At 47.6% G+C, this 12,829-nt stretch overlaps 2 protein-coding genes across 2 annotated transcripts in view; both read left to right on the top strand.

Moving 5' to 3' along the window:
- The window catches only part of LOC105502492, a 50,784-nt gene extending 41,580 nt beyond the window's left edge, over positions 1-9,204 (top strand). The window contains exon 3 of the mRNA XM_011929046.1: positions 7,567-9,204. Within this exon, the coding sequence (XP_011784436.1) occupies positions 7,567-7,649 (83 nt within the window). The 3' untranslated portion in view covers positions 7,650-9,204. The remainder of the gene's footprint in view (positions 1-7,566) is intronic.
- Positions 9,205-12,491: 3,287 nt separating this feature from the next.
- The window catches only part of TOP1 (topoisomerase (DNA) I), a 97,352-nt gene continuing 97,014 nt past the window's right edge, over positions 12,492-12,829 (top strand). Inside the window, exon 1 of the mRNA XM_011929205.1 lies at positions 12,492-12,605. Within this exon, the coding sequence (XP_011784595.1) occupies positions 12,492-12,605 (114 nt within the window). The remainder of the gene's footprint in view (positions 12,606-12,829) is intronic.

Below are 12,829 nucleotides of genomic sequence, written 5' to 3'. Positions count from 1 at the left end.
AAAAAAAAAAAAGAGTCAAGGATGACCTGAGCCATTAACTCATTAACTATCATTGGGGAAGACCAAAGGAGGAACAGGTTTGAGAGGAAAGATAGAGGGTTGATTTGGGACACATTTTGTTTAAGAAGCCTATTGGAAGTCCAAATAGGAATACTGGGTAGGCAGCTGGATACGTAAGTTTGACACCTGGGGGCAAGGCCCTGATTATAGGTATGAACTTAGAACTTCTCAGTATATAGTTGGTATTTAAAGCCATAGGAGTGAATAAGATAGTGAATCAAGAGGACAAAGAAGGCCGGGCGCGGTGGCTCAAGCCTGTAATCCCAGCACTTTGGGAGGCCGAGGCGGGCGGATCACGAGGTCAGGAGATCGAGACCATCCTGGCTAACACGGTGAAACCCCGTCTCCACTAAAAAAATACAAAAATCTAGCCGGGCGAGGTGGCGGGCGCCTGTAGTCCCAGCTACTCGGGAGGCTGAGGCAGGAGAATGGCGGGAACCCAGGAGGCGGAGCTTGCAGTGAGCTGAGATCCGGCCACTGCACTCCAGCGCGGGCAACAGAGCGAGACTCCGTCTCAAAAAAAAAAAAAAAAAAAGAGGACAAAGAAAAGAGGTCTGAGGATTGAACCCAGGGGCTCTCCAACATCCAGCAATGGGGGCCTCACTTGCTTTTAATTTGAGGGTTCCAAGGCTAGGTTTGAACATTCTGTAAGGGCTTGTGCAAATATGTTCCCTAAGTTCTGTCTCCCCCTTTGAGCCCAAATGCTCACCATGAAGGGAAAAGTCCACAGAACAACGAACAACAACAACAATAAAATAGTTTTAAATAGCTTGTTAAAATCATTAGGTTATGTTTTCCAAAAATAGAAGGAAGGCTAAGTTCTGGGTCAGTGGGAGAATTTAGAGTTTTTAGCATTATCTTTCTCCCATCAAACCCTTTGAGTCTTCCTGGCTTTCCAGCCTTGAGGACTTTCTCACAAGGTCCCAGAACTCTGTATTGTAATTATCTATTTTCTCTACCTCCAAGTGGAAGCCCTATTGAGTTCATCACAGAACTACTAGCCAGGCCTGGCACCAAATAGGGATCAGGGAATGTCAATGGAACTTGACTGCATTGCAGAATCTGACGAGGAACTTCCATCTTCCTGGGCTCTGAGTGTCCTTCTCTAGTTCCACCACCAGAGCTGGTGTCTGTTCTGCCAGGCCCCTTTTGAGGCACCCATAGCTGATCCTGGAAAGGTAGGGACAGACCCTGTAGGCCTGGACTATGCCCTTTGGGCGGAAAATATCCTCAGGGGCCTGCATGAGCCATCCTGAAAAACTAGTTTTGTGAGTCAATCCTCAAATGAGTTCCTCTGGGAAAGGTCCCAGAATCTTGGAGGTGAGGTTGGAAGCAGCTTGTCACCTCTTAGGGGCAAAGAGGGGTGTCTCCTCTGAACGGACCTCACTCTTTATCTGACCCAGAGTTCCTGGCATATCAACTCTGCTAGTACTTTGTCAAGGTTGCTGGCATGAGCCAAAAGGCCCAGAACTGGAAATCAGCAGACCCTTCTATTAGACATGAGTGTGTCATGTCCATCATAAACAAAGAAAAAAAACCCCTCTCTTAATGCCAGGCTACTTTAGTTGCTGCATTATGTTCTTCCTACTGTTCGTAGCTAAATCTCTTGAACGACTTGTTCAAACTTGCTATCTCCACTTCCTCACCTTCTATTTCATTCTTAACTCAGGCCCATTCCTAAAATAAGGCTGTCCTTCCAGGCCCTCCCAAATGATGTCATCTGGTGTAATTAACTCCAGGTACTACCTTGACACTAACAACCTGCAGTCCCTCTCCTGAGCTCCAAACCCATGTATTCGGCTGCCTACTAGACATCTTGACTCAGCTAACCGACAGACACTTCAAACTCAACATGTACAGAGTGAACTCATCATCTTTCCTTAAAACAGATCCCAAGTGTTCCCTGTCTTTGTGAATCCACTGCCATCCTCATCCTTAACTCCCCCCGTCCCTTTTCCTGGTATATATAATCAATCACTAATACATCAATCCTATGCCATGAATATCCCCCAAACACATACACTTCTCTCCATCCTCATGGCTTTTTTGCTGATCAGGGCCATTATCATCATTTTTGCCTCAATGATGACAATAACCTTTTAACTGTATTCTAACAAGCTCTGTGTGGTGTTTTGTTCTGTTTTACAGACACCGTCTCACTCTGTCACTCTGTAGAGTGCCAAGTGGCATGATTACAGCTCACTATAGCCTCAAACTCCTGGGCTCAAGTAATCCCTGCACTTCAGTCTCCTGCCTAGCTAGGACTACAGGTGCATACTACCATGCCTGACTAATTTGAAAAACATTTTTAGGGGGAGAGATGAGGTCTTGCTATCTTGCCTAGGCTGGTCTTGAACTCCTGGGCTCAAGCAATCCTTCTGCCTTGGTCTCCCAAAGCATTGAGATTACAGGTGTGAGCCACCATGCCTAGCCAAGCCTCAAGTCTTGAATACTTTAAATCCATTTGCTTTCTTTTTTTTTTTTTTTTTAAACAGAGTCTTGCTCTGTCACCCAAGCTGGAGTGCAATGGCACAATATCAGCTCACTGCAACCTCTGCCTCCCAGGTTTAAGCAATTCCTGTGCCTTCCTCCCCAGTAGCTGGGATTATAGGTGTGCATCACCACATCCAGCTAGTGTGTGTGTGTGTTTGTGTGTGTGTGTGTGTGCGCGTTGGTGTGTATTTTTTTAGTAGAGACGCAATTTCGCCATGTTGCCCAGGCTGGTCTTAAACTCCTGAGCTCAGGCAATCTGCCCACCTTGGCCTCCCAAGGTGCTAGGATTACAGGCATGAGTCACCACGCCCAGCCTGTAGGTAATATTTTCTTTTTTTTTTTTTTTTTTTTTTTTTGAGACGGAGTCTTGCTCTGTCGCCCAGGCTGGAGTGCAGTGGCCGGATCTCAGCTCACTGCAAGCTCCGCCTCCCGGGTTTACGCCATTCTCCCGCCTCAGCCTCCTGAGTAGCTGGGACTACAGGCGCCTGCCACCACGCCCAGCTAGTTTTTTGTATTTTTTAGTAGAGACGGGGTTTCACTGTGTTAGCCAGGATGGTCTCGATCTCCTGACCTCATGATCCGCCCGTCTCGGCCTCCCAAAGTGCTGGGATTACAGGCTTGAGCCACCGTGCCTGGCCATGTAGGTAATATTTTCTAAAACACATATTGATTATGTTCCCCCATAGCTTTTAACAGCTCACAGTGACTCCCTAGTGCTACGAAGATAAACTGCAAATGCCTTAGAGACCCTCCATGAATTGGGTCTTGCTTACCCCTCCAGCCTCATCTCTCAATACTCTTCTTCACCCTCTACCCCTTGGCCGTACTGAATTACCAGGCGTTCACCACGTAAGCCCTGCTCTTTCCAGTTTCCAAAATTTTGCCCATTTGTTCTCTTGGCCTTGAGTGCTTGTCTCCCTCACATGCCTTCTTTATTCTCCCCAACCTTTACCTGGCTGACTTCTGTTTCCATTTTGAGACCTAAATTCAAATGCCATTTCCACTGGAAATCCGTGCCTAACTCTGTAATTCTGGATGGCAGTTCTTCTAAAGGGTTCCTACTGCAAACACACTGTACTTTATCCTTAAGGCACTCATCGCAGTAAGTGACAATTACTTGTTCCCTCCCCTGTCTCACCCACCAGACCTGAGCTCCTTGAGAGCAGGGGCCTTTTGTCTTTCTAGTTCATGACTGAATTCCTAGTACTAGCATAGTACCTGGCTCATAGTTGATATGTGTGTGAGTGTGTGTGTGTGTGTGTGTGTGTGAGAGTGATGCAGGGAAGCCAAAGAAGGGTCAGGATGCAATGAGAACCTGGGGAAGGAGGGACAATTACAAAAGAAGGTCTTGGGCAGATTCCATACAGTAGTAGCCACCAATGGGATGTGGAGGACAGGATCAAGGGTTAACTCCAGAGGCTTCAAGGTTTTGAGCCTGAGTGACCGGGAAGAATAGAGCTATTTGCTAAGCGGGGACCATAGAAGGGAAGGGCAATTTCAGGAGAAAAGCTGAACCCAGGACCAAAGGGCTGTGGGGGTCATCAAGGGGACAGATGCAATAGGCATATGGGTAAATATTTCTATGGCTCTAAAAAGAAGTCAAGGCTAGAGACATTCATTTAAGAAGCTACCTAGCTGGGTGCGGTGGCTCACGCCTGTAATCCCAGCGCTTTGGGAAGCCAAGGTGGGAGGATCATTTGAGGTCAGGAGTTCAAGACCAGAATGGCCAACATGGTAAAATCTCGTCTCTACTAAAAATACAAAAATTATCCAGGTGTGGTGGTGGGCACCTGTAATCCCAGCTACTTGGGAGGCTGAGGCAGAAGAATTGCTTGAACCTGGGAGGTGAGGTTGCAATGAGCTGAGATCATACTACTGCACTCCAGCCTGGGCGACAGAGCGAGACTCCGCCTCAAAAAAAAAAATAAATAAATAAAAATAAGGCTACCAAGAGGGAGGCATATAGAGAGAAGACAAGGTTGATGATATAATCTTGGGGATCCCTTAAATTGTGCTGAAAGAAGAGAGGGAGAAATAAATGGTATTTGGAGAGGTAGGAAAAAAGCCAGGAGAATTAATGGTCATTGGATCCAAATGCAAAGGACCTCAAAGAATGTGCTCATCCTCGTCATTGAGGACTGCAGGAAGGTGGAGAAGAATAGGCTACTCTATTTGGAAACTAGGAAGTCCCTGATTAGAATGGAAGCCAGACTGACAGTGTTTAAGGAATGAAAAGTAAAGCAGAAAAGGCAGCACATGTAGACTGTCCTTTCTGAATGTTTCAAACACAGGTGAGGGCAACAGTGACCTAAGGACAACTTGGGAAGCAGGTTAGGGGTTCTAAGACTGGGCTTCATATACACACTGCTTGAGTTCAAATCATAGCCTGTGTAACTTTGGGCAAGTTAACTTACTTAACTTTCCTAAGCCTCAGTTTCCTTGTCTGTAAAATGAAGGAACAAGTAGCCCCTGTTTCATATGGTTATTGCAATGATTAAATGAAAATGTATGTGAAGCACTCAGCACAGGGCAGAGATGTGGTAAGCAACTAATTAATGTGAGACATGAATTCTGACAGGGTCAAGGAGGAAAACTGGGAGAAGGAGAAGTTGCCATGCAGGAGGGAGAGAAGATGCTTGAGTGAACTAGGCTTTGGGGAGGTGGAGGCGAGGGGACTGAGGACTTGGAGGGCTTGTGGGGAGGGAGGACGGGGAAGTAGGCCTTTTCAAAACCCAACTTTGGCTAAAGGATCACCTACTGGTTACTGAGTGAGGCAGCTACTTCTGCTCCATTTTCTTGGGAATCATGCTGAAGCATCTAGGAGCTTCTCTCACTCTTAGAATCTTCCAGTGTTTCCTGGAGCCTGGACTCTGCCTCTATGCCTCCCACTGCCTGCTGGTTCTCTAGTTGGAAACAGCTGGACTCAGGCAGCCACAGGTCATCCCAGAAGCACACATTGAGATAGGGGGATTCAGAGAGAGCTGCTTCACAACTTCTATTTGGGCTATACCCTTGACACAGGCCAAATCCTTCTGTCCCCGTCACAGTTTGCATCTTCAGGTATTGCAAATGATCTTCCATGGTTAAGGTTGCTTCTGAAACACAATGCTCTCCCTGGACCTCCTAGCTAATCTGCTTATTTCCAGTGTCAATTCCACCAAACTTTTCCCCCTCTGCTGCCCGTGATTTTTCTCATACCTGTTTAAAACCCTGTCATAGTTCACCTTGCAATATCTCCACCGGCACTAGGAGGGCCTCTCCCACCTGCCAGTCTACATTCGGTGTATCTTCACTTTTACCCTCTGCTCTATCCTGACCAAAGCTATGACTGTGCCTATATTGCCTCTCTTCTTGCAGTATCTTTTCTTATCTTCCACGAGCTAGCACCCCCTCGTCTTTCAAGAATAGCGTCCAACTAGAAACCTTTCCTAATATTGCCCCCACCACCACTGGTGAGTTGGATGTGTTCCTTTACTCAAGAGTTCCCATAGCAACTGGTAGTTGGCCCCCTCTTCCCTATTATTCCTTATACCTTAGCATTACAGTTGGGGAATACGTCTGTCTCATTATCAGACTAGGCACTCCTCCAACATGAGGATTAGATCTTATAAATAGCTAAATCTCTAGGGCTTAGTATAGGACCTACCAACTTCAAATAGGTAAATAGTACCTATTTGCCTTCATTCCTCAGGGAATGCTAGTTGAATGAATAAATGTCCTCATTACAGAAAGGATGTCTTCTGGCAGGAAAACAATGGAGATACAAGTGGACTACTATTCTTGCCCCAAGCCACATGGCCAGGATCCTACATCTTTGTTGCTTGACTGCCTTTAATTTCACAATTCAAGAGTTGCCCAGCTTTCTTATTGATTCTAACCTTTTTTTTTTTTTTTTTTTTTTTTTTTTGAGAGGGAGTTTCCCTTTCGTTGCCCAGGCTGGAGTACAATGGCACAATCTCGGCTCACTGCAACCTCCACCTCCCAGGTTCAAGCGATTCTCCTGCCTCAGCCTCCCTAGTAGCTTGGATTACAGGCATGCAGCACCATGCCTGGCTAATTTTGTGTTTTTAGTAGAGAGGGAGTTTCTCCATGCTGGTCAGGCTGGTCTCGAACTCCCAACCTCAGGTGATCTGCCTGCTTTGGCCTCCCAAAATGTTGAGATTACAGGCACGAACCACCGTGCCTGGCCTGATTCTGACCTTTTTATTCCACACATCTCAACTGTTGCTGAGCTGTTTCATTCTAGGAGGCAAAGGGCTTTTCTGGTTGTTCCTGAGATCGCCAGCCTGAATCTCCTTTCTTGAACACCCAGTAGGTTCTTTTCCAAGGGTATCGGAATCTTGAAAGGGCAACAGATTCTTAGGCATTGGTGGGGAGAGCTGCTAGAAGACATCTTTGTCAAAGAATTGGCAAAGTCAAGAATGTGTCAGCATCCAAGGGTCAAAATGTCAGGAGGGGCATCCTGTTCCACAGCATGCCAGCCCCAGAGGGGATGCCAAAAGGATAACAGAGGCCTTGTGAGTGCCCAGGAATCAGGTAGAGATTAGGACCAACCCCATCAGAGTGCAATTAAGCAAAAGGGGGAATCAATTTAAAGGTGCTAGAACAGGAACCATGCAACCAGGCTTCAGGAGAAAGTAGGAACCAGGGTCCTGAACTTCATTCATCAGGGTTCTCTCTCTCTCTTTTTTGAGACAAGGTGACACTCTGTCACCCAGGCTGGAGTGCAGTGGCACCATCTTGGCTCACTGCTGCCTCAGCCTCTCAGGTGATCCTCACCTCAGCCTCCCTAGTAGCTGAGATTACAGGCACACACCACTATGCCCAGCTAATTTTTGTTTGTAGAGACAGGATTTTGCTATGTTGCGCAGGCTGGCCTCAAACTCCTAGGCTCAAATGATCCAGTCGCCTCAGGCTGTTAGGATTACAGGTGTGAGCCAAAGCCCTGTCAGGGACTTCTATCTCTTATCTCTTCCTCCACCCACTTCCTCCTATATCCTCCCCCATCTCCAGGTTTCTCTGGCCCTTCTGACAGCAAGTACGACCAGGAGCAGCTCCCTAATCTACATACTACAGATCTATCCACAAGAAGATAGATGGAACCATTCTCCTCTTCTGAATTCTAGAGCCTTGAGGAAGTTAACCTGAGTGGCTCCACATGGATCGAGTGCCCATCCTGGTCCAAATAACTGTAGCAGCACATCTGTGTATTTGTGTATCTTGTTCCTCCATAATCTTGCAGTCCGGGGAAACTGTGCAGATGGATGGGTTCCTGAAAAGCAGGAGTTGCTTAGACAACCCTAGAGGTGTTCCATTCTGGGAGACAAGAGTTGCACCAGGTTGATAACTAACCTAAGAGAGTCAGAATCAAAAGAATAAGAACTAAATCTTGGGTGACCACCTAGATGACGAGTCTCGAGGTTCAGTCATTTCAAAAAGTTCAAGTCTCATTGCTTTTTGGCCTTCTGGCTAAGATCATGTGCAGCATCTGTTCTTACCACTTTAATATCTGATACATTCTCTATCTGAGGATAATATAATAAATGGATTTTTGGAGCAAGGAGATGGAATAGGAGCTTGCTCTGTCCACTCTACACATTGACTTGGATTGCAGTACCTCCAGGAATGGTGCACCCTCTCTACCACCCCCAAAAAGTCCAAGCCTCAAGAGGTAGTCCGGAAAAAAGTGTTTTTGGATTTATCTACATTTTTTTTTTTCTGAGATGGAGTCTCGTTCTGTCACCCAGGCCGGAGTGTGGTGGCACCATCTCGGCTCACTGTAACCTCTGCCTCTGGGATTCAAGCGATTCTCCTTCCTCAGCCTCCCAGGTAGCTGGAATTACAGGTGTGTATCACCATGCCCAGCTAATTTTTGTATTTTTAGCAGAGATAGGGCTTCACCATGTTGGCCAGGCTGGTCTCGAACTCCTGACCTCAGATGATCTACCTGCCTTGGCCTCCCAAAGTGCTAAGATTACAGGCGTGAGCCACTGCACCTGGCCTAATTTTTGTAATTTTAGTAGAGATGGGTTTTCACCATGTTGGCCAGGTTGGTCTCGAACTCCTGACCTCAGGTGATCCACCCCCCCTCCACCCCGCCTTGGCCTCCCAAAATGCTGGCACTACAGGCGTGAGCCACCACTCCTGGCCGAGTTTACCTACATTTTGGAGATGCTGCACTCCAGGTCCCTCTTTTCAAGAGTCACATAAGTATTTGCATATGGAAGACCCTGAGAAGGCACCTGGGAAAAAAACCTGTTTAACTGTAAATATAATAATGTATGTATTTGTATGTGGACCTCTTCTTTTAGTAGATTATCTATAAACCGTCCACTGTTCCCAGTGCGTACTTTGGAGACAGACCTACATTACCAGTTTTCCCTGCTAGTTATTTTTATAAGGGTTGGGATGGTCCATGAGTGAACAGTCTTGATTTAAAGCAGTGTTTCCCAAACCTCCTTTATTTGCCTATAACCTTCCTGGAATTTGTCTTATATGTCCCCTCTGTGCACTATTCCTATATGTTTTTGTGTAAATCAGTCACTTTTTAAAAAAGCCTCATCCCAGTTATATCCTTAAAACAATGGTCATTTTTTCTTATACATATTGAAATACATATCTATTAGAATTAAAATGCTTGTCCATGCACTATCAATAATCTCCTCAAGTACGATATGGTGGGGACATGGGTTTGAAGTGTTAGGAGTCAGGAGTGGCCTCTGTAAGACAGAGTAAGTCAGTCAACCTCTGAGCACTGCCAGCCACACATGCTGGCAGAGAAGTTCAGCCTGTGACAAGACCGCCCGGATATTTCCATGTCTGTGCACGGGGACATCCTCGGTCTGCCACTGTGAAGTCTGTGCTGTTTTCGTGCCTACCTAGTCTTTTCTGGAAGGACCTGGAAAGCAAATGCAGGCTGGGTACGGTGGCTCATGCCTGTAATCCCAGCACTTTGGGAGGCCAAGGTGGGCAGATTACGAGGTCAGGAGTTCGAGATCAGCCTGATCAACATAGTGAAACCCAGTCTCTACTAAAATTGCAAAAATTAGCTGGGTGTGGTGGCGCATGGCTGTAATCCCAGCTACCTGGGAGGCTAAGGCAGGATAATCGCTTGAACCCAGGAGGCGGAGGTTGCAGTGAGCTGAGATGGCGCTACTGCACTCCAGCCTGGGTGACAGAGTGAGACTCTGTCTCAAAAAAAAAAAAAAAAAAAAAAGCAAATGCAGATTCTCCCTGGGAAATGGGGGTTGGGAGAGTGGAGTAGTGTGGATGTACCGTTTTTCCTGAAGGCAGTCCTCAAATTATCTTGGACTCACTGCAGCAAGCAGATGCCTCACCTTCTGGCTGGGGATTGATCCTGAGATGGGAAGAGTATGAGAAGAGACAGCAAGAACAAGGCAAAACTGGCTCTGGCAGCTTGCTTCAGAGAAAGAGTATAGCTTTGGAGTCAGGCCAACCTGAGGATGAATCCAAGACTCAGCACTTACTAGGTGTCTGCCCTCAAACAATTATTTTTTGATAGTCTATTAAATGCCCACAATGATCACCACGGAATGGATGAGGAAACTGAGACTCAGAGAAGTTAAACAACTTGCCTGAGATCACGCAGGTAACAAACAGCAGAGCAAAATTCAAACCTAAGTTGATTTGACTTCCAAATGTGTGCTCCTAACCAAAGCAGGGTAACCTGCTTTGATTTGCCCATTTCTTGAGCACCTCTTCTGTAGGAGGGCCTGTTGCTAGGTGCTGGGAATTCAGTGGTAGGCAAGAAGGACAAGTTTCCCCCCCACCCCCTCACAGACCTTACTTTCTATAGAGGAAATAGACAGGAAACCAATTACTCCATTTGTAACTTAATAACAAGTGTCATAAGTGTTACAAAGGAGATAGATACTACAAGGCACCCTTTGTTTTATTTTTGTTTATTTATTTTTTGAGATTCACTCCCTCTGTAGCCCAGGCTGGAGTACAGTGGTGTGGTCTTGGCTCACTGCAACCTCTGCCTCCCGGGTTCAAGCAATTCTCCTGCGTCAACCTCCCGAGTAGCTGGGATTACAGGTGTGCACCACTACACTCTGCTAATTTTTGTATTTTTAGTAGAGACAGGATTTCACCATGTTGGCCAAGCTGTTGTTGAACTCCTGACCTCCAGTGATCCACCCAAATTGACCTCCCAAAGTGCTGTGGTTACAGGCATTAGCCACCACGCCTGGCCTATAAGGCACCCTTGGTCAGCCAGTGGAAGCAGGGTCAGTAGTGTGCCTGGAAGTCACTTTGAAAAAGTGATATTTAGGTTGATCTTGAAGCATTCACAAGGTGTGGTAAACACATCTAATGTGTACCATTAGATGTGATAAAGATACTGATGGTCCACTGGGTGAACATTTTTCATATTTACTTCCAAATGATTTCATAGATACTATTTCACAGATAACAGGATGAAGGTAAATAAAAAGGAGATCAATTAAAATATTAAAAATAATAGTGAAAGTGGTAATAGATGCGGCAATATCCACAAAGGAGTAATGGTTCAATTAGCATGTTGAAAAGATCACTTTGGTAATTGTTGGAATGCAGTTTAGGAGAGGGCCAAGAATGGAAGCAGCAATCCGTTAGGGTGTAGTGTTTTGGAGTGCAGTGTTTTTTGTGTTTTGTTTTGTTTTTGTTTACAGAATGCGTCTCACTCTGTTGCCCAGGCTGGAGTGCAGTGCAGCCTCGACCTCCTCTGGCTCAGGTGATCCTCCCACCTCAGCCTCCCGAGTAGCCAGGACTACAGGCACATGCCACCACGCCCTGCCAGTTTTTGTATTTTTTTGTAAAGTCGGGGTTTTGCCATGTTGCCCAGGCTGGTCTTGAACTCCTGGGTTCAAGTGATCTGCCAGCCTCAGCCTCCCAAAGTGCTAAGATTACAAGTGTGAGACACCACCCCCAGCCAGCGTATTGTATTAATCCAAGCAAGAGAACGCAGACTTCAAAGGCTTATGGGCGGCAGAGAGAAGTAGATGGAGTGAAGAGAAGCAATCAGCGGGACTGGTCGGAAATGAGGGAAAGGAAGGTGTCAGGATGGGGCTTTTTCTAGCTAAGTGGAGTTGAGTTCATCCCTAGAGAAGCTTAAGAGGCATCCAACTATAGATGCAAGGTAGGTGGTTGTTGGTGCCTTGTCTTTAAGACAGTTTGCCTTTTGTAAAACAGGCGACCTCACAGAGCTATTGTTCAGAATTCAGAGCTGGGCACAGAATAGATGCTCTATAAAAGGTAGTTCTTTTCCCCATTTGCTCCGTCCTCCCAGCATGCTAGGGATACAGCCGCGGATAGAGACAGGTTCGGTTCCCTTTGGTCTCTTGCATTCCCCCTCCCCTCAGCACAATTCCTGGTCTCATAGCGGATGCTCAGTAAGTTATTTGTAGAATGAACCAAAGAAATCAGACCTTTGGTGACCCAGGGCTACATGTACTCGGTGGAAAACTGGGGCTAAACCGGACCCTTGGTTGGTTGAAAAATTAAAATAATTTTTAAAAAGTGGGCGTGAAATACTCCAGAAGTTGGAGGGCTTGGACAAAGGCTGGGGAGGGGACTCCTCCCACCAGGCAGCCTCAGGGCCGGCTTAGCAAGAAAGGAGGCGCCAGGGAGACCTCTGGCGTCCCGGCTGCCAAGGTACTCGCCGCTCCAAATAGACGGGAACGCGGGACACCAGCTCGCCCAAGATCGCCTGGGTCCCGCCGCGGCCTTTAAAGGCTCACCACGTGGCTGCGCGGCCAGCCCTGGCCAGGAGGCGGTGCCCGAGTGGCGCCTGCGCACTGCCTAGCAGATGGGTCGGGGTTCCGAGAAAAGGCGTCGGGAGAGGAAGGGGAGGCTGCTTGGGGTGGGACGCCGTGGGAGGAGTCGGCTCCTTATGCAAATCACAGCGGCGCGCGCACGGTCTGGAGGCGGGGCTTGCGATGCAAAGCCGGGTCCGTCCGGCGAACAGCGAGGGGGCGGGCCGCAACCCTCGGCCTCTTTCCGCGAGCTCTGACGTCGTCGACGTGTTGTTTAAAAGCGACCGCGCAGGCGCAGTGAGCCCAAATGCGAACTTAGGCTGTTACACAACTGGTGGGGTCTGTTCTCGCCGCCCGCCCGGCAGTCAGGCAGCGTCGCCGCCGTGGTAGCAGCTTCAGCCGTTTCTGGAGTCTCGGGCCCACAGTCACCGCCGCTTACCTGCCCCTCCTCGAGGCTCCGGGGTCCCCGTCCGCCCGCACAGGCCGGTTCGCCGTCTGCGTCTCCCCCACGCCGCCTAGCC

Source organism: Colobus angolensis, unplaced genomic scaffold (genome assembly GCF_000951035.1).
Source record: "Colobus angolensis palliatus isolate OR3802 unplaced genomic scaffold, Cang.pa_1.0 Scaffold8, whole genome shotgun sequence".
Classification (NCBI taxonomy): Eukaryota; Metazoa; Chordata; class Mammalia; order Primates; family Cercopithecidae; genus Colobus; species Colobus angolensis.
This window is presented reverse-complemented; position numbering and strand designations above follow the sequence as displayed.